Consider the following 26,718-nt stretch of genomic DNA (forward strand, 5'->3'; position numbering starts at 1 on the left):
TCCTTTACATTTTTGACTAGGCTAAACTTTTCAATTAACCTCTTTTTAAATGAGTCGTTCTATTTTTTTCTTTAGCTGAATCGTGTATTTTGTATCCTTGTATATGCCTATTTGCTTTGAAGCCACAAGTTCAAAGCCTATCTTCACCTAGGCTGTCCAGACATGCGCCTCTCCTACCTCCAGCAAGTGAGGCGTTCCCGACGTTCGCCATTTTGAGGGGCCGGGTCGCGGGGATTTCGTGCAGGCAGAAGGCAGCATGGTAAAATGGCTTCGAAATGTTAGAAACCCCGGGTGCACTCCTGGACTCCGCGATTTCGACCATGCTTTTAAACCGTGATACGCTAGGGGTTGTTCCACTTGCCTTATGTTCTGAATTAATTATATTTAATGACCTTGTATCGCATATGTGATGAACATCTGGCTTCGTTCTGTTCTAGGAAGTATATTTGTGTCATAACCACCACGCATGTGCCTCTCGCATTATATTAACGTTACTTCGTTTGACATATTACCATTGATATATAAATATTACAACTGATAATAATTGACGTAATCAAGGAAAATAAAGTCGCCCAGTCCTTTAAATCCGGTTACTTGCACTAACGTTAGGTTAACATGCCTTCTCGAGATGTGAGCAGCCAAGGGGTTTCTATTGTGCTGGACACATTTTATTGTTCTTTGCTGTCAGGTCTCGAATCTGACCATAGCATGAGGACATACTTTTGCAAACGTTAGCTTGCTGTATAACTTTCTCTAGAGAAATCTACACACGGGGATAACCATACGAATGTTAACGAATACATTTAGTAATGCAGATGTGTGTCATGTATTACGTTCCACCATCAAAATATAGTGTCATTTGAATTTCCCTAAATTCTATAAACAAAGAAATATCTGGCAGCAGCACGGGCAGTTAAACGTGTAACACTACCCGGAACCAAATGTCATACCGGAAACGACCACTTTGAAGTGAAGCGAACATAAGTATTCATAGGAAGACGGGGACACCAAAAATTGACACGGGGCGGAAAATATTCCGCTGAAAAAAAATACTTAAATATGAATGGTTATGAATAATGAGGACATTTTGACTTAAGATCGCGGGTAAACAAGCAATACACCGGCGAGTGCGCATGCAAAGGACAAAATACTCGGCATTTGAAAGATAGCAAACCCAGCGGAAATTGGGTTTGGTTAACGGGTCGAAAACAGAGCTGTCGTCGGGCCGATGGGGAGGCCTTCGAGGTGTTTTTCGGTTGGAGGAAGAAAATGACCTGCTAACCTGAAATCGGATGCCGCCTTTGTGTGTGCTTGCCGTTTTTGGAATCTTTTATGCAAGACTTAACCATATAAAGTCTATTTTTTCTCAAGCGAACTGTTAAGGATACCTTGTTTTTTGCCAGCCATCAGCGCCAGCTATCAAACTAGCCAGATAGCTTAATTAGCTAAGTTAGCAAGTGAGATGAAAACGAAACCCTGTATTCACTTGGATGGGTAGCTCCGTTGGTGGCCAAGTGGAATAACATTCTTCAGGGGTACTGTGTACTCAAGAAGTATACATTTTATATTTTTTATCCTTCGACGCTTGCTTTTGAAAATCAGAGAAGTAACTAACGCAAAGGCCCAAGTGTTAGCCGAGAAGCTATTACCGAATGTCACATTATTGTTGTTTTTTTTATGTTGCATGTAAGGATTTTTTGCTTTTAATATCGCCGGTGTGGTACCAAGAAATGTGATTAAAGAAGAAATTCGGCTGCCCCCCCTTCCCTACACCCCCCTTTTTTAATTCTGCGTTCAACCTCCTGCTGTGGAGCATCAGGTTCGGATCTCTTGACGACCCGCCAAACCTTCAGGTAAGTTATTGGCTTGCCATCTAAACCAGGAAGCTGTATTAGTACTTAGTTATTGTTTATGTTGATACAGAATGTGAAATTTTGCCAGTATATTGCCTACAATTTCACTCGAGAGCGAGTGAATGGTCCTGCAGCACAGACAAAATAACCACCCCGCAGAGCACGAAAGACAGTGTTTTTTTTCCTTTGATAAGGAAGTTTTCATTTGCATTTGGGCTTTCAAAACAATTTTAAAACGCCTTAGATTGTTTTAATGATCGTGTTAACGATATACCTTAAACGTTAGGCCATTTGCACAATATGTGTAAAGGACTGAGTGTAGGCTATTTTCAGTAGCGTCGTATTTTGGACTTGAATGATTAATTTCTAAAAATGTCTGTGAATTAACAGAGAATGTTGCTGGGCCAAAGGGCAAATCAGGTAATCCGCTCTATTCCATACCTGAGTTTAGAGGCCTGTCAGTGTCGACCATGTCGCCATAGCTTGACTGCCCTGTTTGGTAATCTGCTGTTTCCCCAAAATTCTCCAAAGAGGGAGAAAATCCGCATCTGTTGCCAGCACCGACATCACATGTGCATTAACTGCTAGTCCTGTCTTTTGTACGTCAACACTCAGAAAAGATAGGCCCACCTGATGTGATGGCTTAGTTCACACTACCTGACAGTTCATGCCAAGCCTAAGTAATTAAAAAGGGAACCCAGATTAGATCATGACCTACTATGTTTTTGTTCTTGTTGTTGTGTAAGGTGGTGTTGTCTACGTTTAGAAATTTGTTGTAGACTTGTGTTTTCATGAGTGCTACATGGGGGATACATGATAAGGGGTTTGGTACGGTGTGTCCTTGTGTACATTTGGTATAGAATACAAGCATTAGAGTTCTGTAACTGAGTAGTATATGATTGAACTCTAAGGTTAAAAAATGACTATCAAGACTCATTATGGGATCTCTGTTAAAAAACTGTTGTATAGGTAGATTCTACTTGGATGCACGGATACTGTTTTTTTTTAAGTAGTCACTTGGATATTGAATTTTGCTATTAATATTTGCTGTCAGCAAGACTAGTAAATTGACTGTTTCAGTTGGTTTCTTGCAATCCTGAGTGTATAGGAAAGTCCATGTGACTGGAAGCAGAATGATAACCATAGAAACGGCAGAATGTTTACTAACTTAGAGGCTTGCAAAGCAATTTGCATGTACATAGTCCACTGGAAATGACAGTCATGAAGGTAATTGTCTGCTTCAACCGGTTTACTAATTTTTTTTTTGCATACATGAACTGATTTGCTGTACCAACAGAATAAGAGTGCTTTGGTGTCGACACCACTCCGATTGTCTGCTATTCTGTACAGATTGGAGCCTTATGTAGCTGCCACTCAAGTTATGGTATTCTTCCATGCCTGGGTCTGGGGGAGGGCTTGTAGCTAATGGTGCGTTTAGGTTTGGTTTCAGGTCTCAGTGAGTCCCATTAATTTAACAAAAATGGTCAGCATGCACTACACATTTTGATTTGTACTGGAAGCCTGTTTTTGCCCATATTAGGCCTATCTGAACAATAATAGGAAAAGGTACTAAAGGAGGCCTAAATCGTGCATTGATGTCAGGTCAAGAATTGTCCCCCCCTACCCCCACCCCCAAATGTTCCATGCCGGTACACTGACATCATAGCCTATTACACACTGGCACAACACATTTGTTACATTGTATTTGTTCATACATTACATTTATGCAGTTTGTTTCAAGTGTCAAAGGGTGCTTCACTGGGCCCTTATTTCTGGCTTATAATAGTTTTGGTCAAGAGATGTTTGACATTTTACTTGCAGTCTAAGCAGCCATTGCCCTTCCCCCAATCCCCCCCCCCATTCATTGTAATAGAGATTGTGGACGAATGGTTCTCTTACTGATGGAGTTTTGATTACTTGGTAATAATTTGTCTTTTCCTCGCCTAAGGCCGAAGCTATTATGTGGTGGAGGTGGAACCATTTACATTTGTGGGCAGATTGCTGAAACATGATGCTTTCTTCATTTAACATTGCTACTAAATGTTAGAATGTTATAATCAAGGAAACATGGGCATACACAGACCAGCAAATTATGAATTGCACTTTTAATGTTGTTTAAGGATTATTACTGAAGTCAAGGATTTGTTAATTTAAACTAGCCTAATGTTTGTTAAGGTTTGTTAACCTTAATGTACAGCATTCCTTTTTATATATTTATTAAGAGAATGCCATGAATGTTTATTATATCCTTGACATTTAAATTACATTTTTGACATCATGGGCTAGAAATAAAAACAAGAGCAATCATACCAATTAGGCATCTAGTAGAAGTCTACATCAGAGTAAACCAGAGCCATGTATATTATCAAGCAAAGTCTTTGTGTCTTTTGTAAGAGATTACCTTATTTATCAGTTAGTCTTTTGTATGGTGATAGTGTGGCATTTGAAGATTAGACTATCAGTTATATTATTCAGTATATAGCCAAGTATATTTAGCCATATTGGATTGCTAAAGAATGTATTTTGCAGTTTAAGTGGATTACCATCTATTTCTTTGGAATTGCAAGTTCACAAGAAACAGTTTGTTGAATAAATATTAAATGCGAAACGTAAGAACATTTTTTTATGTCACCAAAATACATAGCAAGCTAATTAGCTTTTTTCGTTTGCAGTGGTGCTGTTTGTGTTTGCAAGGCAAGTGGGATGGCTGTTAGCTAGTTAGTTCGCTAGTTTTCGATGAAAATTTCATAATGAGCATTTTCTACTACTGTGCATCTTTTGACTTTTCCTGAAAACATTTTAGCAAGGAAAGGAGCATCTTGTATAAGGCTTTGTCAGTTAAGGTCATGTAACTTTTCCCTCCTTTTAAAAATGTTGTCAACAAGACAAAAACGAATTCATGTCTCCTATACAGATGAAATCATGCAAACATTGACTTATTGATTTTCAATATTAATAGCTTCCCTATTAATCACAATATTGCCTTGGTCAACATTGACTTTTTCACCTGCTCTTCCCTTACACGAGTGGCTGTGGTTTATTAATTGTGCAACAAGCAATCTTGGTATGGTATTGATTCAATGGCTTGCTACAAACAAGGACACTGGTGAAACAATTTTACATCCAGGGTGGGACGATGTCTACTGAATTGCCATATAAAAATGTTTTCAGTGAAACATTGCGATAGTTGATGATATTGGGTGGGCGGGGTCGTCTTGTGGGTTACTCCTATAAAGGTACTATATTTTGCGCTCTGGTTAACATATCTATGTTTAGCTATACATATAAATCAGTTCTACGACTCCAATTGATCCCGGGGAAATCCCCACAAATGAGGCGTGATGGTCAAACAATGGAAAGTTGTTTTATCGGATATCCTAAATCTACCGTTAATTACCTTTAAAATAAGGGGTCATTCGTTAAATTTGGTGCAGCGAAATCTTTAAGGTATCATCATCTCGACAGAAATAGAAAAGTCAAAGACTGGGTTTATCTGTTGTACTCCTACGTAACCTATTCAGGGACTGAAATTCATTGAAGTTGTACTTCATATACGTATATTGAATGTCTATTCATGAAGTTATTCGCTACCCCATCCAAAGAATCAATTGTGAAAGATATAGCTGCCTTGTTTAAATCACTTTAAGTCCAAAGAGCTTCATGCTCCGTGCAATTTCAGTAGCTTCTTCATGAGGAGGATTCTTCTCTATGCGCAATGGATATACTACCAGAATAAACGATAGCTAACAACAAACTCTTCGGACAATCAAAGAGCTCCATTTTTACCATCTTGTAAAAATCATCCAATCCCCGGTAAGAATTTACCAGTCAGCTCTTCCCTGACGACAACTTTTATTTACTATTTGTAAGCCTCTAAAAAACATCCCCATTGGCAGCTTACATTGTGCATTTTTACATTTTAACCCACCTCATGGACACACATCTGCTGTATTATTTAAATAAATTAAGAAACCACCAACACTGGACTATTTACAGCCTACCTTCCAGCTCATGTTTTGCTTGTGAAATGTTAAATTCAAAGTGACAAAGGAATTCTAACAAACCACTCGTCAACTAGCTAGCATAGCTCTGTGGCAGCCAACAGCTAACGTTAGCTAACTTAGCTGATAACAAATTGTGATGGGGCTCTGACGTTAGTCCACATCTGCTCATACATTGCCTTTTATACACTACAGCACAGGTCAGTTATGAATTTAAACATGTCTGTCAGTATCGCTTTGATCTTCCATCGAAGATGTTCCGAAGATTTTTTGTTTTCTCTTGTCCCAAACAATTAAACACGTCTTAATGTAGAATCTGTCTCTTGTCATTATTTTGAGATGCTAACTCATTATTTAGAAAAAGTTTGTCATTATACTTACAGGGTCTTTTTTTTTCTTCATCACGTTGCCAGAAATGGGCTTCCATAGCATAATGACGAAAGTGGAACGTTTCTTAATTACCGGTATGCCAATAAGGCTTTGGAAAAGGGGAAACTTTGTTATTTAAAAACAAGCTACTGCCAAAACTGCATGTGAGGTTATAGCATCTGGCACTATTGGATCTGTTTTTGTAAATAGTAAATCTTTTGAGCTCAGTTTCTGTTAAATGAGTTTCCAGAAAGACATGACTCAGACCTTTAACGATGGGCTTTGACTCATTATCAATGCTCTTAACTCAAATAAATGCTTATGAAGAGATTCTGTACCACAGTAAACGCATTGAAAATTGTGGGATGGCGATGCAATGTTATAAAGATTTTTAAGGCATTTTTCAGTGTTGTTTTAACAAAAAATTGTGAGCAGATCTATGAATGTGTCTGTGTCAAACTGACCCAACATCACTTAAACCATCTGCTCTGTTTGTCCCTTAGTTTCTGCATAAACCCTGGGCCAGGTGGAGAAGGTGAGACACTCAAGAGGAGGTGGAAGTGGAGTCCCGCTGTGCCTGGCTCACCAAGGAAAAACTCTGGAGGATTGAGTGTTTTCAAGGACATCCTGGTGTCTGTGGAGTTTCTCAAGACGACTGGGGGAAATCCTAACTGGCAAGATTAAGTTGGAACAGTTGGTTGACCTGCATTCCATGAACTTTATCAAGTTTTAAAGATTTTGGCTGTAGACACTAACTGGACACTTTTGGGCACTCTGCTCGCGTAGAGCTTTGTTTTTTTTTAGCATATCTCACTTTCTATTATTTAATCACGAACTTGACATCTGTAATTCTGGAAAGAGTCTAGTAGGTACATTTTAATTTAAACTTCCACAATCAAGGGCAATTTTAAATTGGAAAGCACAGAAAGAACCCGGAGTTGTTTTATCAGGAAAGACAATAAGCCAGTACAACATCAGACTTTACTATTAACCCTTCCAGACGGTAGTATTCCTGTGTTATCTTTTAATTTATATAGCATTATTCATTAGTGGACCTATAGGGACAGTCACCACAAAATAACCCCCCACCCCTTTCACTGTGCTGTACACTCCGGTGTCTATTCTTTGGGAGCCTTTTGGATTTACTACACCCTTCCTTCAGGCAGACTGCATTCGGACAGTTTTTGCAAGAGCGGCATAAAGCCGAGAGGAACTGTTCCTGCTTGTCTAAGTGGAGGTGGGATTGTCCTCTAAAAGAGGCTGGGCCACGGGAAGCAGCCCCATCAGCAGCCCCTGAGCAGCTAGTGGGAAATGTTCCAGTTCGGCAAATACCCAATGGACATTTTAGAAATGCTGAGTGGACACCAGGCTCACCAGTTCAAAGGCCTGGGTTTGGAGAGGCAGTTGCAGCACCAGCAGCAGGTGCAGCTGCAGCAGCAGTTGCAGCAGCAGCAGCAGCAACAGAGTGAGGCCTCTGTTCTCTCTGGCCTGGGCCTTGGATCTTTGCAGAGTTCCAGGAGTAATGCATTTGCAGATTCTTCTTCCATATTTGCCAAAATGAGTGCACCCCCTCCCCCTTTACCCCAGCAGACTCAATCCTCATCACAGAGCTCAAGGAAGTCAAGCAAGATGAGCAGCAGCAGTGGCAGCGGGAGCTCTTCGTCTGGATACCCCCAGTTCTTGCGACCCTTCCACCCTGCCGAAGCCGCCTTGGCCCAGGAGCAACTCCACTCGGGGATGGGCCGCTTTGACTTCGGCGGTGGAGGCAGTGGAGGAAGTTCAGGCGTGATCGGAGGAGTTGTGACATCTGCGCCCCCACCACCACCTTTACACCCTGGCCTGTCTGTACCCCAATCCCCTGGACCTTCCTCTTCCTCACCCTCACCCTCTAGTTCAACATCCACCTCCAACAACCCCCCCAGCAGCAGCAGCACTGTGGCCTCATTGGGTCAGCCTCTTGTTGGATCTCAGTCTGATGCTCGAAGTTTACACCAGCAGTTCAGCTGCATGCTTGCTGCCAATCAGTACTATCTCTCTGGAGTGCCAGCAAATGCCAGCTTGGAGCAGTTTCTGGTACAGCAAGGCACCCATAACCATCTGGGATTGGGTTTGGGCCAAGGTGCTGGAGATTCAAATTCAGGCTTAGCGCCCCCCCCAGCTTTGCATCCCTCACACTCTCATGGACATCCCACTCCCCAGCCCCCACAGCAACAACAGCAGCTGCCACCTCATGCCTTATCACACCCCCACTCCCATGGCCATCCACACCACCCGCTACACCCAGCCCCACAACCCTCACCTCTGGGAGGCTTTGATTTTCAAGGCATTCCAGTGCTCTCTTCCAACCAGTTAGCTTCCCTGATGCAGCAAGAAGCGGGCTTACCTCTTCCTTTGCCACTTCATCTATCTGTCCCCAAGGATGAAGGGAAGGGAGAAAGTGGCTCTGGGGCAGGAGGAAGTGGAGGTAGTGGCAGCAGGAGAAAGAAGGCTATGGCCGGCTACCTGCCCCAGAGGAAAACGGATGGCAGCAGTAGCAGTAGCGGCAGTAGCAGTAACCCTGGCTGCCACAGCAGCTCTGCGGGACATGGTCATGACACTGCCTCTGGCCTGGTTGGAGGAGCTGGAGGGGTTGGTTTGAGGGGTCTTGCTGGAGACCCCTCATCCATCCTCTCTTCTACACCTTCTTCCTCCTCTTCTTCAACTGTCTCCTCCTCCTCCTCTTCCGCTCCATCCTCTAGCTCTGCCTCAGTGTTAGTTACCAATGTCTCACAGCTCCCTAAACAGCCTGACAACCAACCTCCCATGGCTCCAGCTCCCACACAACCAGAACCAGAGCCCTTGTATCACTGTGGGGAGTGTGGCAAGTCTTTCACACACCTTCCTAGCCTTCGCAGACACATACGCACCCATGGTGGAGATGGAGAGGGTGCACGTAGTGGCAGTAGCTCCAATCTCAATGCTAACCATCACCAAGCTGATACAAGCCTCCCTCATTCAACTCAGGATGGGATCTCTCAAAATGCTCATCACCGAGACCAGAACCAGTCCAATCCAGACCCAACATCATCGTCCTGCCCAAGCCCAGAGCGGACCTACTGCTGCTCAGACTGCGGAAAGGGCTTTAAGAAAAGGGGCCATCTCCTTCAGCATGGAGTCATCCACTCTGGAGCACGTCCCTTTGCCTGTGGTATCTGTGAGCGGTCTTTTAATCGCCGTGAGTCCCTCACAAGACACGAGAAGATCCATGAGGAGAAGCCGTTCCGCTGTCCAGCATGTGGACGCTGCTTCAGGGAAAGCACTTCTCTGCTCAATCATGCAGCTTCTGGTACCTGTGGCAAACCAAGTAGGCGCTCTAGAAGCAGTGATGGAAACAGCTCTGTGAATTCAGCAGATGGAAAGTCAGGAGGAAGTGGAGAATATCACAGCAGACAGGTAGGAGATGGATCAGGAATGAGCTATGGGAAAACTGAAGAACGTGGTGGAGCTGGAATGTCTTGTGATGGTCTGTACCAGCAAGGAAGAGGTGGAACTTCTGGCGTCACTACTAAAACTGAGGGAAAATACGGCTCAGATTACAGGAATCGTTACCAAACATCATGCAGAGTTGATGACTACCGTCGCCAACAGGGAAATCCATCTCCTTGTTACTCTGCTGATGGGTCTTGCAGCAGTGGAATGACCGGTCCAGCACTCCGGAAAGCTCCCCTGGCGCCCACCTTACACCCTCATCCTCAGAGCCAGCAGCAACACCATCACCACCAACAGCAGCAACCTCACCTTCCCCTCTCTTCCCTTCTGGATGACTCTGAAGATGAAGTCACCAGCAGTGCCATGTCTGCCATAGCTGCTGCTGCTGCTGCATCGTTACCTGCAGAATTGAACAACAACGAAGGTCGTGAGGAGAGAAGAGATATCATTGGAGGTTTGCTAGGAGGCCTTGGCTTCGGGTCCATGGGAGTATCCCCTAGCGGCCCATCTTCAACATCTGAAATGAACAAGTCGTACAGAACAGGAGGCGCCGGGAGTGACCAATGCATGAGTGGCTCCATGATGCCCTTATCCCATCCAGCTCAGCAGCCTAACCAGCAGAATCCCAATGCCAAACCCAAACGTCCCAGGAAGCCCAGGCAGAAGAGAGAGCCCCGACCTGGTGAAATTATTGTCAAACGTAGACGGCGCCACCCAAGTGGACCACGTTCTGACGGGGAGAGACCTTACCTGTGCACCGTTTGTGGGCGTGGTTTCAGCAGACGTGAAACCCTCCGTCGCCACGATCGTGTTCACACAGGGGAAAAGCCGTTCCACTGTGATGTCTGCGGGAAGGATTTCAGAGAGCCTTTCCACCTCACCAAACATCAGACCGTGCATTCAGGTGAGAAGAACTTCAAATGCTCCCTTTGTGGGAAAGAATTTGGCTATGCACAGAGCCTTAAGAGACACACAAAACTACATCTGAAAGGGGATTTTCGGCCAAGAAAGAGTAACACTAAGAGCAATTCCGCTCAAAACCATGGAGGAGTTATCAGCCAGCATGGAGATCAAAAAAACTCGGGCTCATATTACTCGTATCCACAGGATAACTCACAAGGATCCAACGCCGCCACAGGCAACCAGGCCCCTGCTCGGCTCTACACCTGCGAAATCTGCTGGAAGTCCTTCCGCCATCACTTCCATCTGACGGCCCATCATCAAACGGTCCACGAAAATGGGGGGGAAAAGCTCTTTTGCTGTGAGGTGTGTGGGAAAGCCTTCGCATACTCCAACAGCCTGACCCGACACAGGTTGTCACAGCACGGTTTGTCCCAGCCCCCAACAAACCAGTCCTCTGGTGCAGGAGGAAGTGCATCTGGGGGCGCCGGATCATCAGTGTCCGAGAGCGAAGCAGCCACTAATGCCCTCCTCCACCTGTCCTCAGACAGTGGGCCTCATGGGGGCCAGCCATCCCACTCCACCCACTCCCACACACATCCCCTCCCCCAGCCAGCTGGCTACTCCCCCCTGTTCTATGTCCCCGAGTCAGGGCCTCATACCTCCGGCTCCAGTGCGTCTTCTCAGCACCACTACTCCCCCAGCGGCCACCACTCCACCCACCAGCAACCACTGGGGTTAAAAGCGGAGCATGTTTATCCAGGGAGCTCCTCCAACATCTTGAGCCCCGCGCCTCCGCTCATCCCAATCTCCTCTGCTCAGCAACAGCAGCAGCAGCAGCAGCACCACCACCATCACCACCACCACCAGCAACAGCAGCCCTTTCAGTTGCCCCCCCTCCAGTCTCAGCAGCGCCCACCTCAGCACCAGGGGGAAGCCACGCACCCCAAAAAAAAAAAAAAAAAGAAGTTTAGTCTGAACAGCAGGGGGTCACTGATGGGCTATATGAACCATGAAAACTCCAAAAAATACAGACTGATGCGAAGAAAAAAGCGCAGACTTCAGAGACAGCTGAAAAGGAAAAAATGGATCCTGGCTCAGATTCTCCGGTCCAGAGGCGGGACTGGGAGCGGAGGAACGTGGCGCGTGGGCCGGTTAAAGTTCAGAGGTCTGAGGTCATTGGAGATCCACCTGAAGCGCTTCCCATGTCCCCTCTGCCCCAGCACCACCTTCTCCCGCCATGCTTCCCTGCTCATCCACCATGCGACACGCCACCCCCCCAGGACCACTGGCCAAAAGGCGCGACTCAACTGCCCCGTCTGTGGGAAACGCTCGCGCCGGCTCCTGAGCGCACTCCGTCACCGGGCCTTCCATCTCAACCAGGGCTGCTTCTCTTGCCCACGCTGCCCCTCACGCTTCTGGAACGCCGCCCTGCTGGAGAGGCATAGGGTTGCCTGCCGGCGGGTGGGTGCTGCTGCCACTGGGAACTGGGGCCTGAAAATACAGATGTCTCCCAAAGGGACAGTTGGTGAGGCCCAGAGCGAGAGATCAACTGTGGTGACTGAGTACAGGCACTAAATATTTTTTTAATTAAAAATAAAGAAAAAAACAAAGAAAAAAGACCTAAGATATCTAGGGTGTTTTTAAGATGATGGGGAAGGGGGAGGATAGGACATAAGTGTTGGAGGAAGACATGCCTCTAGATATATATTTCACCATTAACATGAACACTTCCGGCCTGCATCTAAAGCAACATCCATATAAGACATGGAGCTCTAACTTGGATTCCTCAAAGGGGAAAGTACTCTAGTAAGTGTGACTGTTTTCGTAGCATCTCTGTCCTTTTTAGATGCATTCACCATATCCTTTTCCGTAACATCTGTTTAGCGGTAATGAATGCATTCAAATATGAGTGAATTAATCCAAACAGTACTGATTTAATTTTTCCTGTTTAGTTTTCCCTTGTTATTCAAAAAGTATAGTCTCTGTCTTTCTTTTGATAAGTGTAGTTTTTCTGTTTACTGTGGAATTGTGCTTTTTTTTTTTGCTGTTGTTTTTTTTTTTTTGGTCATTTTGTATTGGCCAATGTGTTCAGCCGAGAGAGGTGAATGGCTGGGTGGAGATGAGTCAGGTCAGTCTTTGAAAAAAACAATGTAATCTGATCATCGAGGATAACACGTTCAGACACTGTTGTTGTGAAGCTTAACTCTGTGAATAATATAATCCCTCATCAAAGAATCCCAAACACTTACCCTTAAGTAAAGACGTCAAAAATCATGTGCAGAAAAGTAACAGCGTTTTGATCTAGGGTAGAATGCATCGGTAGAGGCCATTTTCTGAATTGCTGATTAAAAATGAAAAGAGAAGGGGGAAAGAAACCATGGGCCTGCATAGATGAAACAGTTCCAAGTGTCTTTGTTGTCGAGGTTTTGGAACACAAGAGATGGGATCAGCCACCCTGTACTGTACAATTCGTATTATATTTTATTATATTATTGTGTTTTTGTTTTGTTTTTATATTCCAAGTATAAATTCTTTTTTTAATCATTTTTACTCTGTGCTGGGTGGGTGGGGTGTGACCAGGGGGGTTATCCGTGTAAGACGAGGGGTTTTAAGTGTATCCATGTGATATTTTTTTTTTTTTTTTCTTCTCCCTCCCCTCTGGATTTGTTTGTCCTAGTCTCCCAACACGATCATATCCACACACAGACCTATAGTTCCCCTCTTCCCCTGTTCTTCCTCTGTAAACTAAAAATAAGAACTATAAATACTAAACGACTATCCTCTTTTTTTCCTAAACCTACAAAAGATGTTGAGACCCTCAAGAAATCAAATAAAAAGGTAAAAAGATTGCTTGGTGTAGTGTTTTGTTTGACTATTGGTAATTGCCCATGTCATTTGAACAACTGCATAGTCAGACCTGAATACGTAAGGAAATTGATATTTCAGAAATCACAGGATTTGCCGCTATGGAACATAAACACTTCAAATTGAACCTCATTTCTATAGCACCTTTGTGGTATTGAATTAGTTGTGAAATGAATTCGTCCAAAATGTAAAGGTCAAGATTATTTGAGAATTGTTCATGATTTTAAAGGCTGAAATACTAGCAGTGTTATACTGCTGGATGAAATGAATGCAGAGGCTGAATGCTTTGTCTTTCATGAGTATGTGTCCAGGTGGTCTGCACCTGGTACCCAGGGCCCCATCCGACCGCCCACACTCACGTATGTTGGCACATGCCCTGTGAGGTGCCACAACCAATTAGGGGGAAAAGCCACAACGCCTCCTGGCAGAACTACTGTGCCACATCAGAGCTTCATTGCTGCCTGTTCTGGCGGAAACCATCAACCTATTCATGCTGGAAGCCCCTTTTAGAGGAGGAGTGAAAATCGGTTATTATCCCATTGTAATCAATAAATTAATCAGTACTATCATGATTAATAATAATTTTAAGGAGCTTTGTTTGTTTGAGATTATCCTTCAGTGTGCTCATCCCAGTGTGAGAGTTTAGTTAATTATTTGTTTTCTTTTTTGTTATTTGCAATGCCTTCAGAATACACTAGGTGGCAATATAAGGCCAGTGTTTAGATGGCTGAGATTAAGAGGTAGGGGGACCCATGATGTGCACTGAGAGGAGGCAGCTGGATATCTGATGGTGCTAATGAACACTGATTGCTTGCGTGTTTGTGAATGTGATGAGGCATCAACCCAGTGATTATGAAAATGTGTTTACCAATGTAAATATCCTATCCAACTCGCAGCTCATGACTTGTAAAGCACAGCATGGCATATTTATTATTCATTGGTGAAAGTTATAGTTCACAAACTGAAGCATCATTAACCCCGTCCTTTCTTTGTGACTATTAATGGGCTGTCTGTGCATCTGGCTTTATTATAAATGTCAGAAGCAATACAACATACAAGACAGCATGAAATGGCCACTCAAACATGACACCAGGACACGGAAGCGAGTGAGAGAGTACACTGCTGCACATCAAGGAGGGGTTGTCACTGACCTCAGTCCAATGACCGTATCTGTGGGATGTAAGGTCAAATGACCTTTAGAATTAATCAAGCCACACCAAGACCTACCACCAAGCTGCATCTATGAGTGGTCTTCAACAGGACGCACCCTTGTTGCCGTGCGTGTTTGGGCCTTTCTAACAATTCTGCACTGGTGTTATGTCCTTAACTATATTCAGTCACAGTAGGTTAAAAAACTGATGGTGTCCATTATGATATTAAGAAGATATGCCCCATAACCATACCTGTCCTCAGCTGATTGTTTCTAATTTAACTGCACCTCATGGCTCACACATTGCCCCTTCATACTGCAACAGTCCGTTCTCTCTCTCTCTCTCTCTCTCTCTCTCTCTCTCTCTCTCCCCCCCCTCCCTTTCTATTTACTCTCACACACAAATGCACACACACTATAAAGTAGGCTATTTGTTGTTTATAGGTCCAAATCAGAATTATTAGGAGTATTGCAAGTTATTTAGAATCAATAGCCTACATGATGCTATCATAGCTAGATTATTTGTATTTATTTTCTATCAGTGGTACTAAGTGGGCGAAACACATGGAAGACCAAATTCCATCTGATGTCTGGATGTGGCAGTGAAACACTAATCCACAGTCTCGTGAAGCCGCTGTGCTGTTGTTTTACACTTGTCTCACGCGGCACTCGCATGGGGAAGAGACTGGGAGGAGCGATCGACCTAGTTATATCCAATAGGAGGCCGAGGAAGGTAGAAACTGACCTACTTTGGACCAATGGCGTCGGCTCTTGACTGTCCATAGCAGCACTCCCGCGTGCGTGGGCCATGTGCTTGCTCTGAGTATAGAACTTGGTCTTAAGGTAGAGAGGAGAGATATTTCTGTCGGCCAAAACACGAACGCTCACGTTTTTGGCATCAGCAAACCAGCTACAACGACAACAGCTTACACCATGATCAACCTGTAGGCCTTATATGAAGAGATCCTGATCAAACCTTCAGCTGAAGCTCCTGGACAGTTGGTAGGTTAATAACACATTGACTGTGAGATGTTTTTATTATTATTTATTTCTGGGGTATATTTGTTGGACGCTAGTTTGCTTAAATAATGTCGAAATAATATGCTATATATTCACACTTATTAAGCTGAGGAAATGTTTATGTTTACTTCCTGATCTTGTCGGTTTACAGATTATTAACCACGTGTTTTAACACCATTTATGTTGCAAATAAATCATTTAAAGAATGGGTTAATGTAAGAGGCGTACCTCAACATATGAATATATTGGGTGATTTTCTGTTATTGGCTTGTGGCTTGGAGGCGGGTATCGTTCATCATATGATGGGAGGTTATCAAGGAGGTGTGAAGCATGAATATTAAGCAAACCCCTCCCTCAGCGCTGTTTCCCTGTGAGAGGTGATGTCACGAGAGCGGCCCGTGTTCGTTCCAGCTGACTCTCGCCGCGGTTCGAGCGCTCGCGTTTTCTTATGGGTTTGCGGAGGAAAAGCGCGTGAAAGACTGAGCAAGAGCGAAGGTGAAACGTTGAACGGAGAAGAAAACCGCAGCAATCAAACCTCGACCTTCCGCGTTTTATTTTATTTTTGGTTAATTCATCAAAAAATATCTTGGTTACATTAGGTTCAACGTCTAGCCATTTAGTGTAATCTTGAATTTATCTATCTTTGGCGGATTGTTGTTTGAATATTTTTAGGCCTTTAGTAAGCATAGAGGCCTATGTTATTTGCATTTATTGGTGGCAATTCTCTCCGACTACATGGACGCCTGTCATTTTCAACCGTTGTATTTTTCGGGAAACATTTGTTCCCAGGACATGAGGAATATCAAACTGATGTAAAGACAAATACTGACAAATGAATGGACCTCTTGAAAGAAGTGGAGGAACGTCGCAAGTTTAAGAGATCCAACTTTGTTTATCCTGGAGGAGAGCGAGCGAGGGGAGGGAGCTTTAAATGCCCTTAAAGGTGGCTGTGCGTCTGTCAAGAGGATGAGACCGAAAGTCTAAATCGAGATTATTGATTGTTTAATACATTTTTCAAACTAACGGTTTACTGTGGGGTCCATCAGTATTTTAAAGGCTACAGAATTTCGCACGTCTGTCAATGTGGATGTTAGCCTAATACTTGAATGATTTGTTTTCACTGATGATTTATACAGCCCTTCACTTTGCACAAGGGTGTGCAAATCAGTAAACCGTCTATAGCTGTATTTTTACAGTAGTCAAATCGTCTCCATTAGACGAGCTAGGCTAAGCCACTGACAGTTTTCGTTGGCGCATTTGTTCATTAGTCCCAGCCTCCGAGATAGACCTCAAACGCACACCAGGAATCAACGATGTCCAGGCCGCTAACTCAGCTCTTACCACCGGAGCTGCCAGCTGGGGCGAGCCCGCAGTTCGGAGCCGGCAACCCGTCCGTTACCACTCCAAATGGCCACCCGAACTCCATGGCCAGCCTCAAGTCCCTCCTGCAGCTCCCAATCAAAGCTGACCACCGAGGGAAAGACTGCTGCGAAATAAAAGGTGACTCTCTCCCTATTTCTTTCGCTTTCTCTCTGTCTGTGTGTGTAAGCTGTGTGTTTTTGTTGGGTTATTGATTAAATATTAGATGCACTTATGTCCTGCTACGCCTGATTTCACAATAGCGTTTTATAATGTTTTACAGTGGTTGTGTTGTCATAAATCTGTGGGAATGTATTCAGCTAATTGCTATGCTATTAAGAGATTAAATCAATGGAGTTGGAAATGGGTCCCTCAAATTATGACAAATACTCACAATCACCCTCTAGTTAACACTGATTTCCATGCATAATCTCTCTTTCTCTCTCTCTCTCTCTCTCACTCTCCCCTCCCTCCCTCCCCCTATCTTTCACACTCACTCATACATGAAAGAAGAAAAGAAAACAATTTAGTTGTTTCCAAGACATGTGGGTGTTTGTCTCCTTAATAGTGATATTTCTTTTGATGTTTATATCGTTTGGATTTGCATTTCATACCAGAACAGCTCAATTACTACAGGATAGAATAAAACTAAGATCAACTCAGCTGCTGTTTTTAGACTCACATACTCACTGGCACCTACACAAATTGCTTATACCACCCCCTAGTGGGGTTTTGTGGTACCTCTGGACCTGAGGGCTTCCTCTCAAACTGTGACTGTGTGTGTGTGTGTGTGTGTGTGTGTGTGTGTGTGTGTGTGTGTGTGTGTGTGTGTGTGTGTGTGTGTGTGTGTGTGTGTGTGTGTGTGTGTTTTGCCATGATGATGATGATGAACAGGAATGATGGCTCTCCAGTTTAGCCTGAGCTTGAAGGACTAGCCTGGCCTGAGTCTTTGCTGCTCTGCTGGGCTGAGCAGGGGCCTTTGCTTTAACACTGCATTTTATTTCTGTGTGTGTGCGGCGTGTGTGTGTGCGATGGCTTGTGGGTATGTGTGTTTGTGTATGCATGTGTGAGAGTGTTTATGCACAGATGCATGTGTGTGTGTGTGTGTGTGTGTGTGAGAAGAGATATAAAAAGGGAAGAGAGAGCAGGAAAGAAAGAGATTTTGTAGATTGCTCCTGGCATCGATGCCTCTCTCAATGCCAGCTTCTTTTTCCTGCCACTCCAGCTGGCTATCTGCAACACTCTTAAAATACTCCCACTCTCCTATTCTCCTACTCATATTCTCTCTTTTTTCCCTCTCTCTCTCTCTGCACACCTTTCTCTCTCTGACTCACTTCTATTTTTTTTTCTTTCCTATCTAACCCCACACTTTTCCACATTTTTCTCAAATCCATACTATCCTCCTGCTCTCTTCGCAATTTACTGGCGATTGAGAGCCAGAAACTCCAGGTCTCTGTGACTGGGCTTAAGTGTTTGCCAGTGCCTGGTGTCTTAGTCTCACCACTACAGTCTCTCCAGCGCTGGCATCTGCTGCTCTTCCTCTGAGGAGGAGAGTTCTCTTTGGGGTTGGAGTAATAGGAGGTCTCCAACTCAGGCGATGACGTGTGTCTCCTCTCAGCCAAATCAATTTCATTAAGACAGAGCGAGAAAGAGAGAGGGAGTGAGGGAGGGAGGGAGAGATAGATAGATAGATAGATAGATAAATAGAGAGAGAGAATTTGTGCACACTCTTGATAATTATACATCAAGCCAAGAAGGTCATAATGGTATAGAGTGGAGGTCTTACTAGTCTTCAACCCTTCAACCCTTCACAAACTTGTAATAACACATTTTTCCCCCTTTTTCTCCATCTATTACTCTATCCCTCTTCCTCTCTTCCTCTTCCTCTTGCTCTCTTAGATAAAGAGAAACCGCTGGACTCTGACGAAGACTCCCAGGGTGTGGGTGGAGTGGGTGGGAATGGGGCTGGATCCTCCGTACGCCCGGCCACGCAGTCAGCTTTCCTGGGCCCGTTGCTATGGGAGCGTACGTTGCCGGGCGACACCGGCCTGTTCCAGCTGCAGTACATGGACCTGGAGGAGTTTCTGACCGAGAACGGCATGGGCTGCATGCCGGCGGGGGGCCCCGGTGGCTCGGGCAGCAGTGCCAGCGCCCAGATCCCTTCCCAGAGTTCTCAGTCGGCCGTGCCCAGCCAGAGCTCGCAGTGCACGTCCTCCGCCGTGTCTCCACCACCCTGCTCCTCTTCCTCATCCTCATCCTCCATGTCGTCTTCGTCCTCCTCCTCCTCACTGCTGGGGCTGGACGTTCCGCCGCCTCCGCCGCCCCCCCCACAGGGGATGCTGGGAGGCCCCGAGTGCCTACATGGTACGAGTTTGTGTGTGTGTTCATGCGTGTGTGTAATTGAGTAATTGAGTGTGTTGAGTAATTGAGTCTTGGTGTGTGTGTGGGGGTGTGTTAGTGTGTGTGAATAATTGAGTGACACTCAGCTGTCTGAATAGATGCATATTTATTGCATTTTATGCACAAAGATTTGTGTTTGTATGTGTGTGCATGCACATTTGTCAGTGTGCATTTATATATGAACATATCTATCTTTCTATTTGAGGGAATGAAGTTCATGTGAGCTTGTGTGGTGTGTGTGTGTGTGTGTGTGTGTGTGTGTGTGTGTTTGTGTGTGTGTGTGTGTGTGTGTGTGTGTGTAAAAAAAATGTCTGAGTATGTATGTATGTATGTATGTATGTGCGTGCGTGTTGACACAGTGCAAGTGTGTGTCCACTAGTGTAGTGCCCTGAACACTAGTGCATTCTCCTTGACATCCCACTACAGCTGTGTTCCTCACATCTCTACTGTCTTCTGAATGTTGGACTGTGCACAGTGCACCTGTTCAAAAATGAATAATCTGTAGCTAAATATACGTGTGCTTCGGGTTCCTGAACGGGCAAACAAAACACATGCACTCACACACAGAATCCAGCTTAGTGGAACAGTGAGACGGGATGCTGGTCTCAGCCACGCAGGGACCATTATAGATTGCACAGCTTACTACAGCTTAGGGATAAATAAAGGGAGAGCAGGCAGGCAGGCACACACAAACACACACACACACACACACACACGCACACACATGCACACACACACACACACAGGCACACACACACACACACAAAGAGACACACACACACATACATACACACACACAACAGAAAGAGAGACATGCACACACACATACATACACACACACACAACAGAAGGAGAGACAGGCACACAAACACCCATAAGTCTAATGTAAATTCACAAACCTTAACATAACTTCCATTTATGAGTATAATATATGTGTATTTGGATTGTTCTTAAAGTAATTATGGACAAATTAATATGGGGTTTGTACATTTTAATGAAAGTGGGGGAGCAGGAGGCCTCCAGCAAACAAAGGGGGCCAGAAGAGGAAGGGATGCAGTCTTGACTAGGCAGAGTAGAAGTCACAGGGTTCATCTGTCGTCTGCAGAGAACACAGAGAGGACAGGCTTAAACTGTGCTCCTAAACCTGCGCTTTCTCCATCGGTTTTTCTCTCCTTGCATGCTTGTTTTTCCTCTATCTCTCTCTCATTCTCTCTCTTTCTCTGTCCCTCTCGCTTCTTTTTTGGTTTTTCTCTTGATAGCACTCCCTGTTTTTCTGTTTTCCTCTTGAGAGCTCTCTCTCTGGCTTTCCTTTTTTTATTTTTCTCTTTCTTTCTGTTTCTCTCTTGATAGCTCTCTCTTTCTGTTCTCATCTTGATGTCTCTCTCTTGCTCTATCTATCTCTCTCTGTCTCCCTCTCTATATTTCTCTCTTTCTCCTCTCTGTCCCACTCTTTTTTTTCTGTTTCTCTTGATAGTGTTCTCTCCCTCTTTCTCACTCTCCCTCACTCACACGCACGGGCCATGTGCAGGCGCCCCGTCACGTGCTGCTGCAGAGAGCAATAGAGCGGGAGAGAGAGGGGAAGGGAGGGGCAGAGGAAGAGAGGGAGGTGCTAAAAGAAAGAAAGAAATAGAGAGAGAGAGAGAGAGTTTGCAAAGGATCACAGATAAACAGATATAACTTCCATCATTTAGCGCCATCATGTGTATTGTCTTCACAGCAAATGTGAAATTTTGACTTCTGGATATAAAGAGTCTTTCACAAGCAGAACATGAGTGGGTGTATGTATGTCTGAACATGTGTTTGTGTTGGCGTCTGTGTGTTTGTGTTTGTGTGTGCATGTGTGCCTGTGTGAGTGTGTGGACAGCTGTGTTCCCTGTTTTTGTACCTCGTGAGAGGAGGAAGAGGCTGCTGTTGGGTGGTCAAAGATGCCAGCGGGAAGGAAGATGCTTTTGTTTGTTTGTGTGTGTGTGTGTGTGTGTGTGTGTGTGTGTGTGTGTGTGTGTGTGCGTGTGTGCGTGTGTATGTGTGTATGTGTTTGTGTGTGTGTGTATGTGCATGTGTTTCTACTGCTGATAGAGGACTGTATCTTTTTGGAGAACTATGAGTACATTGCATAGTGTGTATGCACATGTGTCATTTGAGGTTAGGGAGGTTATACTTTGTCAGGTTCAGGGGGCTCTAGATTTGATCTAACAAGCTTCCTATATCACATTCCAGTTCAGTACAGCCACTTCCTCTAAGTGTTGCCTAAAGTCAGAAAACAACCCTGTGCAGCACTGAAGCAAAAGCATGCAGTAGACTCTGTGGCCCAAGAGCGACTCCAAGAGCTTGTAAACAATTTAATCCCTTAAGAATGTCAAAAAAACAAACTCTTTCCTGAGAACATGTACTTCACGCATGTTATATAATCAACAACGAATGCGAAAAAATATAATATCCTGTACATTTATTCAAAAGTGTGAATATTAATGGTGGCTGTTCTAGAAGGTATTGTTTACAGTTAGTTATAGGTACAGAATTATCTTAAATATCACATAATGTGTTGCTCAGTCACTAAACTAACTAAGCAGTTTGCATATATACATATATATACATTAATCTTTTAAAATACACACTCATTCGTACACATATTTGTCTGGATTAAGATGCTTTCAACCCGTAATGGTGGCTGTTAGGTTGAGATTTTTTGAGCAGCTCTTGAGCTGCCAGCCTGCCTGTGGTCCTGAATCTTCTGGCGTCTGCTGCCCCCCGGTGGCCGCTCAATGCCACTGCTGTCCTTGTCAGTCACCACCAACAACACTCGTATCATGTGAATTAAAATCACACCTAGTCATCTCTCACCTTCTGTCACCGTGGCTCTATATGCAGAATGTAATCACCATCTTGCTCTCTCTTTCATTTTTCTCTCTGCCTCTCTCTCTATCTATCTGTCTCTCTATCTCTGTCTTTCTTTCTGCAGGAGGCCAGGCTGTGCCACCAGAGCCTTCCTCTTCCTCGTCTTCATCCTGTCCACCTCCGCCAGGCCAGAGTAACAATGCCAATGATGTCATGGTGAACTTTGACCCTGACCCTGCGGACCTCGCGCTGTCAAGCGTGCCAGGCCAGGAGGCCTTCGACCCCCGGAGGCACCGCTTCACAGACGATGAGCTCAAGCCTCAGCCCATGATCAAAAAGGCCCGCAAAATGCTGGTGCCTGATGAACAGAAGGTACATCTCCTACAATCCATTTGTGCACCCTGACCACACTGTCAATGTCAGTAGTGTTTCTACAGCCAAAGCGCATATCGTCATAGAGAGTGTAGCTACTGTTGTTGTTTTACATTTTTTATTCCTTCATGGGCAACTCATTCTTTTTGTCTCTTGTTTTCTTACCTCCTCAATCCTGCCTTCCACACACCCCCACATTCCAATACCCACACACTCAAACATATACACGCCCTACCTGCAGGACGAGAAATACTGGTGTCGGCGTGTGAAAAACAATGAAGCGGCCAAGCGCTCACGCGACGCCCGGCGCCTGAAGGAGAACCAGATCTCGGTGCGTGCCTCCTTCCTGGAGCGTGAGAACGGCGCACTGCGGCAGGAGGTGGCCGACATGCGCAAGGAGCTTGGCCGCTGCCGGAACATCCTCAGCAAGTACGAGAGCCGGCACGGAGACTTGTGAGGAAGATGATGATGATGAGGAAGAGGAAGAAGGAGCAAATGAGAAAAAGAGAGAGAGAGAGGGCGGCAGAGGAGGACGAGGAGAGAAGTCAACAAACAAACAGTAAAACAAACATTAGCACTTCTGAAACGAGGGCGGCGCTCTACCGCCCCCTGTGGGTTAGGGTTATAGGCTAGAGGTATAATCAGGTTATAAGCAGGTCCTGAGTGTTTTGTTAGCACTTGCAACACTTGCCCTTCCTGCACTCCACCCCGCCCCTCTTAACCCCCCACTTCCTGAACATTTCACATTTCCTCAGTAGGTAGGGAGGGAAGGAGGGAGGGGGGGGGGGGGGGGGGAGGGGGGGAAGGGCAGATGCTTGTAAATGCCGATGGCATCTTACTCTATGCCAGTCTTACATAGACCTTCACCTCACCCTAGCACCACACAACCAGAGAGGTGACCAGTGGCAGAGCTACAGACAGTCCACAGGACAGCCAGGCCGAGAGGACACAGGTGTAATTCTTTTCTATGACAAGAAATAACCGAAATAAAACTTGTATATTTTTAAACCGGGGACAGAGAGGAGAGTCCAAGCATAGAGGAGGAGACGCAGAGGTGGAGGTAGAGGAGACAAGAGGAGGAGAGCCATGAGATTTTGACATAGGAAAACTGTATATTTTTATATTTGTGGATTCAGACAGGTGACAAGATTTTGGAAATAATCTTTTGTATATTTTCTATATGGGTGGGAAGGGGTGTAGGGGGTGTGTAGGCTGCAATGCGAGGGCTACCTGAGGAGTTTTAACACAAATCCAGGAGTATTCTCAGATATATTTTAGAGGTCAGACTGGCTTTAGCAGTTCAGGGATGATAAGGCGGCTTTTTTTAGCAGAAGAATGTAAAAGAAGTTTAAATCAGGGGCAAAGTGGTGGTGGTGGTGATTGAGGAGGGCGAGAGGATCCGGGGAAGGATTTTTTTTTTGGACAAACGAGAACGAGACGAAAGGAGATGAAAATATGTGTATAGTTTTCATTTTTTTGTCCTCTTCTTATTGTGAGTTCATTCAAGCACTTAATTTTGATCTCTTCTCTTTGATTCCCTTCTTAAAGCTTAACGTGTGTGTGTTTGTCCTAACCTGGGTGATTAGGAGAGAGAGACAGAGAGAGGAGAAGAGAGACCATATTTTACACACACAGTTCTACAGTTATGAAAGACTGCTTTCCATGTATATACTGAAATGCTTGAAGAAGTATGGCTGTAAAGAAACTTATACACACTTGCATTCACATGTATACACACACACACACACACCCATACATACTGAAATACCAACATAAGCTTGACCTTTATTTTCTCCATGGTCAGTATAAAGACAACGCACAAATACACTATGCCGTGGAGTCTGAGCACTCCCTGCACTCTGCATTCTCTTACACACACACACACACGTGCACTTGTGCGCGTGCACACACACACACACACACACAGACAAACACACATACACAAACACACACGCACACAGACAAAAAGCTCTCTCTTAACCCCTTTCTCTGTCTGAGTTTTGACTAGTGAAGTGTCATTGGGTCAAATGTAGATTTTGTCACCCAGGTTCAGCTGGCAGTGAATGAGCGACTGCATGTGTTCCCACCAGAAACCTCTCTATGACTGTTCTTATGTCCACTACATGGTGCTCACAATATCCCACTACCTGAAACACATATATGCACACACACACACACACACATACTCATACTCACATTACTGAACTGCCTATATCGACTCACTTTGTTTATGTTTGTTTCTTTTGGTATAGTAAGAGGAATGGTTTCTAGATCTATACACAACAGTATGTCTAAACCTCCCGTCAAATTGAACCCACATGAAAGATCCCTAATGCTACTGTACCATATGGAAAAAAAATGTACTATTGAATATTAAAATAACTATTTCTCACTAGATATATGTGTGTATATTCTTATGCTTGAATATGTGATCATCAATGTAAAGTACATGACTTGAAGAATATATATATATGAGTAGTTTATATACAAGCTGATTGGAATTATTGTCAATTCCTCAGGAGTCTGAAATGAGTATTATGAATATAAAATAACAGAAATGTGGAAATGTGCAACTCCTTACTTCCTCTGTTTGTTTTCCTGAGACATTTCAAAACTTGTGGGAGCTTTGATGATCTCGGCCAGAAATAAAACAGGTCATTTTGATTTGCCAAAATTTCCTGATTACTTTTAGGCTCAGATGTGTTACCAAAACTACCAAATTTACCTTGGGAGGAAGGTTCTAGTACACCCAATACAATATAAATATATATAATATTACTCAATATTATATATATGGTGTTTGTTAATTTACTCACAGGAATTAAATGTATTTTTTATTATTGTATCTACTACAGTTATTATTGCTACTATAACCATTGTTGTTGTTACTATGACAATCTGTGTTTCTATCCTTATTGTTTCTTTGCAGAATTTCCCAATAGGTTTCCTAGGAGATGGTATTCCCCTCATGTTTTCCTTGTATGGCAAGACCATCTTAACTTCTTAACAAACTTTCTTTTCCTATGAGCCTGATCACTGTCATCATTATCCTCTGACACATTGCCAGACCCCAAGTGCATTGTGGGAGTTATAGGCTTTATTCTTTTGTGTTTCATTTTGAAAAAGACAGAAAAACACACACAAAAAAAAGACTATGGGTCAAACGAAACCTATTACACGTCTGAAGACTATCTTTTTCCTGGATGCACCTGAAGCTCCTACCCATGAGCCTCTTGTGTCCGGTGCCCTGAGAGCCTGCTGCTGTCCCCCAGCTCTCTCGGCTGACGGCAGGCCGTGTTTTTATCACCGGGGAAATTTGTTTGTAAACGCCTAAGAAACCTTTTGACAGTGCTATTTTTCTATGTAACTGTATGTTAACTCTTGGCATTACATGGGTATTGGTGGCCCAACCTGCATATATGTCTGGTCTTGAACGGGTATCCACGCCTATTGTGTCCACTTTTCCCAGATGTGGATTGTCAAACTGCTCCCCTTTTGTGACTGTTATGAACTACAAATCCCATGGGCGCACTACTACCAATCCTTCACTGGTAATGTCTACTGGTCCTGCCTATTGGAATGATGGGAAATGTGGTCTGGCTTTATTATTTTCCCAAAACACCAATAAAGAATTGTCCTTACTCACTGATTCAGCTTGGCTGCTGTCTTTGCATGTTGCTCTTGGTTTTATCCAGTCTCATAACTCTCTGTTATCTCTTTCTGTCTCTCTTTGTTTCTCTGCCATCTCTGGATCTTAAATGAGGAGCAAGAAGTCTGGCACATGTTCTTTAACAAAACATTTTATCTGACAGTTCATGTATGATGCCTTGATGATGTTTCAAATCAATATTAAGTATAATGTGCTGAAAACCTCCAACTGGTAAACAATGTCTTTATATTAACTAACTAATTGGCAAATAGCAGTGCATTTGTTACTGGGAAACAGAACATCTCAAAGATGCTTTTGGATGTATATCTGTCACCCTCTCATTCAATCCCACTGTTTATTAATCATACCCCTCTGTGTTATTCCTGCCATTGCTCCTTCGGGTTATTTAAAGGTCATTTGAGTTTTTTCTCAAGAGTGAGTGGTGTGCCTCTTGTGCTGCTCTCTGCCTTATAG

The 26,718-nt window shown here is 44.2% G+C and overlaps 2 protein-coding genes across 2 annotated transcripts; both read left to right on the forward strand.

Moving 5' to 3' along the window:
* Positions 1-14: 14 nt before the first annotated feature.
* Positions 15-13,441, forward strand: znf865 (zinc finger protein 865). Its single transcript, XM_012829530.3, has 2 exons — positions 15-1,853; positions 6,727-13,441. The coding sequence occupies exon 2, from the start codon at positions 7,535-7,537 to the stop codon at positions 12,167-12,169; it is 4,635 nt and encodes a 1,544-aa protein (XP_012684984.2). The 5' UTR covers positions 15-1,853; positions 6,727-7,534; the 3' UTR covers positions 12,170-13,441.
* Positions 13,442-15,406: 1,965 nt separating this feature from the next.
* dbpa (D site albumin promoter binding protein a) lies at positions 15,407-26,244 on the forward strand. The gene is made up of 5 exons (XM_012829535.3): positions 15,407-15,611; positions 16,898-17,129; positions 18,888-19,352; positions 22,348-22,595; positions 22,837-26,244. Exons 2-5 carry the CDS (start codon positions 16,943-16,945, stop codon positions 23,050-23,052), a joined length of 1,116 nt encoding a protein of 371 aa, XP_012684989.1. The 5' UTR covers positions 15,407-15,611; positions 16,898-16,942; the 3' UTR covers positions 23,053-26,244.
* The last annotated feature ends 474 nt before the right edge of the window (positions 26,245-26,718 follow it).

Source organism: Clupea harengus, chromosome 19 (genome assembly GCF_900700415.2).
Source record: "Clupea harengus chromosome 19, Ch_v2.0.2, whole genome shotgun sequence".
Classification (NCBI taxonomy): domain Eukaryota; kingdom Metazoa; phylum Chordata; class Actinopteri; order Clupeiformes; family Clupeidae; genus Clupea; species Clupea harengus.